General features: G+C 33.5%; 1 protein-coding gene across 1 annotated transcript in view; it reads right to left on the bottom strand.

The window, feature by feature from the left end:
* Positions 1 to 3730, bottom strand: part of LOC110032676 (mitogen-activated protein kinase homolog MMK2-like) — a 34392-nt gene extending 30662 nt beyond the window's left edge. Inside the window, exon 1 of the mRNA XM_020736378.1 lies at positions 3657 to 3730. Coding sequence (XP_020592037.1) covers positions 3657 to 3730 — 74 coding nt within the window. The remainder of the gene's footprint in view (positions 1 to 3656) is intronic.
* Positions 3731 to 4778: the final 1048 nt, after the last annotated feature.

The following is a 4778-nucleotide window of genomic DNA, read 5'->3' as shown; positions in this document are numbered from 1 at the left end:
AATATAGTAATTGAAAAAATATAATTTTTTTTTTTCTAATACTCATAATAGACATAGAGAAGTACCGCTAAGACTGAAAGGAAAATTTTATAAGATGGTGGTGAGACCTGCAATGCTCTATGGCGTTGAATGTTGGCCTTTAAAAGAGAAGCATAATAATAAGTTAAGTGTTGCCGAGATGAGAATGATTAGGTGGATGAGTGGCTTTACACTTAGAGACAAAATGCGGAATGAATATATTCGTGATAGGGTTGGTGTAGCTCCTGTGACAGACAAAATTAGAGAAAGTCGTCTTAGATGGTTTGGTCATATTAAACGTCGACCATTAGATGATCCGATTAGGAGAGTAGATGTTTTAGATTCGACTTGTGTTAAGAAAGGCAGAGGTAGACTTAGGAAGACTTGGGCTTATTGTATTAAAAATGATCTTAATTTACTAGAACTAAATGAAAATATGACACTAAATAGGACGCAGTGGAGAAAAAGGATTCATGTAGCTGACCCCACGTAGTGGGATTAAGTCTTTGTTGTTGTTGTTATCTCATTTTTATCTCATTTAATTCTATTAGATCATTCTAACAACATACTTCATTTAATGATCTTAAGTTTTAGTGGTTCAGGCATATTGTATAAAAATGATAAATTAAGATCATTTTTGCATAAAACAACATTTTTAGATTATAATTTAATAGTTATATTTTATATGTATTTAAGATTATTCATTTAATGTTACTTGTAATGTGCTTGGATCAGAAAGAAATTGGGAGAAGCAAGATTCAATTTCAAAATCGAGGGACTAATTTTTTTAAAAGATAGGTTATTTTTTTATTAAAAATTATTAATGTTTAAATTACTTAAATAGGAAATGATATTTAATAAATTATTAATGTTTAATTGCAATTTAAGTTGAATAACATTTAAGCCTAGAAGGGCGGTGGTTAGGGAATTGGTGTGGCAAGCAAGCTAAACAAGGTGAGTGATTATTTTCTTTTATGCATTAAATTAATATTTTAATAAATGAATAATTACTTTATTGAATGGTTTAAAATAAATTTTCTAGTTATACCTTCCATATTGAAAGTCTAAAATAACATAAGAGATGGGAGCAAAATAACTTACATATAAAGGTATATGTTAAGAAATTTTAATTTATATGAAATGTTAAGTAATAAATTAAATCATACACTATTACCCCCAGATGGTATTGGCAGGGGATACAATGTACCCGTGTATGTTAAAAGAAATGATAAAAATGTACATTTGGGTACAATTTGAGAGCACATTTGGGTATAATTTGAGGGTACCTTCGAGTACAATTTTGAGAGTACCTTCGGACACATTTTGTAAGAATATCTTCGGGTATGACGATAATCATGTGATGACTATTAAAGAGGTTAAAATTACAAATACCTAAAGTGAAATGAGAAAGGATAAAATTATAAAGAAATTTCATTTTTTTTATAAAGGAATGAGTTGTATTTTCTTTTCATCATTCATACATAACATAAGCATCATAATTTAATGCAAATTAAATTATAATAACTCACTAAGTTATACTTACAATTGAAGTTAATGTCTTCTTTCAGGAGAAAAAAATTTTAAGTTAATATGTCTGGTAGGAGAGATTTGGTTTATAAGAGGAGGACTGCAACTGAAAGATACTAGTTATGATATGTTTGTAGTTTTTGTTTACTGTTTCTTTCATTTACTGTTCAGTATTGGTTTGAGATATGATTTTCAAATTATGTTGATGCTTCTGGATATTTAAATGTTATTGTACTTTTAGGATTACTGATTTTTTATATATACATTGAAAGTTTTAAAAATATGGATAGTTGAATGTTAATACCGACCAACCGAAGCATCCGCCTTAGTTAAATTCTAAGCACCAAATCGGGACGTGACAAAAGTGGTATTGGAAAACCTATATTTAATCATGATCCCAAATAGTCATTAACATAATTATTTTAATTCATAAGTAATATTGATAAAGAATTAAATTGTATATAATTATAATATTACTTATGTTATTTCATAATTATGAAAAATCATAGGGACGAAGCAAGAGATGAGATAGTAAAAGTTGATGCACCCCGACAGATTACTATAAATACAGATGCATTTACTGAAAAAATGACTGCAGTAACACAGTTGATTAAGAACTCTACTCAAGTCAGTTCCAGTGGAGGAGCTCACATAGATAAGTATTTGAAATTATTTCAGGATAAGAGGCCACCTTTCTTTTTTGAAGGAGGTCTGGTAGATGCTGACAACTAGTTGTTGAGAGTAGAGAAGGTCATAGAAGGGTTATTTTGTCCTCCTGAGAGGATGGTTACACTGGCTACATTTGCATTAAAAAGAGAGGCAGAGAGATAGTGACGAGGTCAAGAACATGAGAAATATGAGATAGAGTCTGTCATATGATTTAGTGGGTGAGTTCGTGAGCACCTTTAGAGGCTGATTCGTACCATTGTCCGTCAGGAGGCAAATGCAGGACAAGTTTATCCGGTTGGTACAGGGTGATCGATCTATTATGCAGTATGAAAGTGAATTCATCAGGCTTTCAAGGAATGTGACTCAGTTAATTCCTAATGCAGGGGAGAAGTGCCCCTGATTATTGTCTGGACTCAGAGATGTGATTAGACAACCATTAATTCCTCCTGGAATCGATGATTATTTTATTCTAGTGGAGAGAGCTAGGAAGATTGAGCTGGATCTGGAGACTACTCAGAGAAGGATATTCAGAAATGAAGAAATTTCGAGGATCAAGATTTCCTCAAAGCTCTCAAAGGTTGTCCTTCCAGTCAGGTAATACAAGTGCTAAAAAGAATAGATCCAACAGTATTGACACTAAGTTTGAAGTGGAGAAGTGTGACAAGTGTGGAAGGTCTCACAAGGGTGAGTGCCTGTCTGGAACCAACACAAGCTTTTCATGCCACCAACCAGAACATATGGCGAAGAATTGCCTTAAATTGGGTCAGAGAGCTCCAACAGATTCCAGAGGCAGTGCTGCACCACCTCAGAGGAGCTATGGTAGACCAAGGGCAAATAAATCTTAAGGGGTCAGTGACAAATGAAGACCAAAGTCGGCAGAAAGTTCAACCTAGAGTATACGCACTTTCGCAGCAGGAAGCTAAGGACCCCCCCTGACGTTAACACATGTATGTTTCTCTTAATAATTTTAACCAGTACACTTTAAGCACCTTAGGATTCATGTCATGTCATACAAAAAATAAGGGTTTAAATAAATTAATAAGCTGACTCTAAATGTTTAATGCGATGATTTTAATGATATTTATCATATATCTTTAGAGTAGACCGATAAGAGTATTATTTGATTCGAGAGCATCACACTCATTTATAGATGATGAACTGGCTAAAGTGATGCGATTACATATCATTTTGATACTTCTGAAATGGTGTTTTTTTTTGGAATTTAAAAATCATGCGAGGTAGAGCTTGTGAGAGGTGAAAAGAGCTTTAATAACCAACTTATTGTGTTGCCTTTGGTGGAATTCGATGTAATTTTAGGCATGGATTGGATGCCTAAAAACTATCACTATTGATTGTGATAAGAAGATTGTCAAAATAAATGTACCCGGGAAAGCAAAACTTAAATTTTTCGGTAATAAATGATTGACATCTATGATAATTACATGGTTGAAGGCTTACAAATTGTTGAATCGCGGAAGTCAAGGTTTCCTTGCTCATGTAAGGTTTTCTTGCTCATTTAGCAGATACTTCTAAGGAAGTAGTTATTGGGTGATATTCCAGTGGTAAGAGAATATTTAGTGTTCCTTGATGATTTACCAGGGCTACTACCAGTGCGACAGATTGATTTTCGTATTGAGCTCTTGCCAGGTTCTGAGCATGTATGTAAGGCATTCTACAGTATGATAGTTAAGAAGAAGTATGAGCTAAAGAGCCAACTACAAAATTTACTTGATAAAGGGTTTATCAGACCTAGCATCTTACCTTAGAGAGCTCCAGTATTATTTGAGAAGAAGAATGGGAGCTTCAGGATGGGCATTGACTACAAGGAGTTAAATAAACTCAGTTAAAAATAAATATCCACTACCAAGGATTGACTATTTGTTTGATCAGTTCAAAGGGGCTTCTGTATTTTCAATGAATGATCTGAGGTCAGGTTATCACTAGCTAAGGATTAGACAAAAAAACATAGCAAAGACTGCTTTTAAGACCAGATATGAACATTATGAATTTGTGGTGATGTCATTTGGACAGACAAATGCTCCAGTAGTTTTCATGGACTTAATGAACAAGGTCTTCAGGCAGTTTCTAGATACTTTTGTGATCATCTTTATAGATGATATGTTGGTGTGTTTGAGAGATGAAGTCAATCATACAGATCATTTACATGCTGTATTACAAGTTTTGAAGGAGAATATAATTTATGCCAATTTTCCGAATGTGAATTTTGGCTTAAGAGTATGGCTTTTTTTGGGCACTTTATTAGTGGAAATGGCATATTTGTGGATCAAAATAAGATGAAGGCAATTATAGATTGACCAAAATCTACTACTGTCACTGAGATCAGACGTTTTCTAGATCTGGCTGGGTATTACAGGAGGTTCGTTGAGGGGTTTTCATAGATTGCTATGTTGTTGTCAAGGTTAACTCAAATGGTAGTGAAGTTCGATTGATCCAATTGTTGTGAGGAGGCTTTACAAAAGCAGAAGACTTGTTTAATGTCTGCTCTAGTTTTGGTTATTCCTTCCAGCTTTGATGGGTTTTAAATTTTCAATGATGCATTTTGA

The sequence above is a fragment of the Phalaenopsis equestris genome, unplaced genomic scaffold, assembly GCF_001263595.1.
Source record: "Phalaenopsis equestris unplaced genomic scaffold, ASM126359v1 Scaffold001000, whole genome shotgun sequence".
In the NCBI taxonomy this organism is placed as follows: Eukaryota; Viridiplantae; Streptophyta; class Magnoliopsida; order Asparagales; family Orchidaceae; genus Phalaenopsis; species Phalaenopsis equestris.
This window is presented reverse-complemented; position numbering and strand designations above follow the sequence as displayed.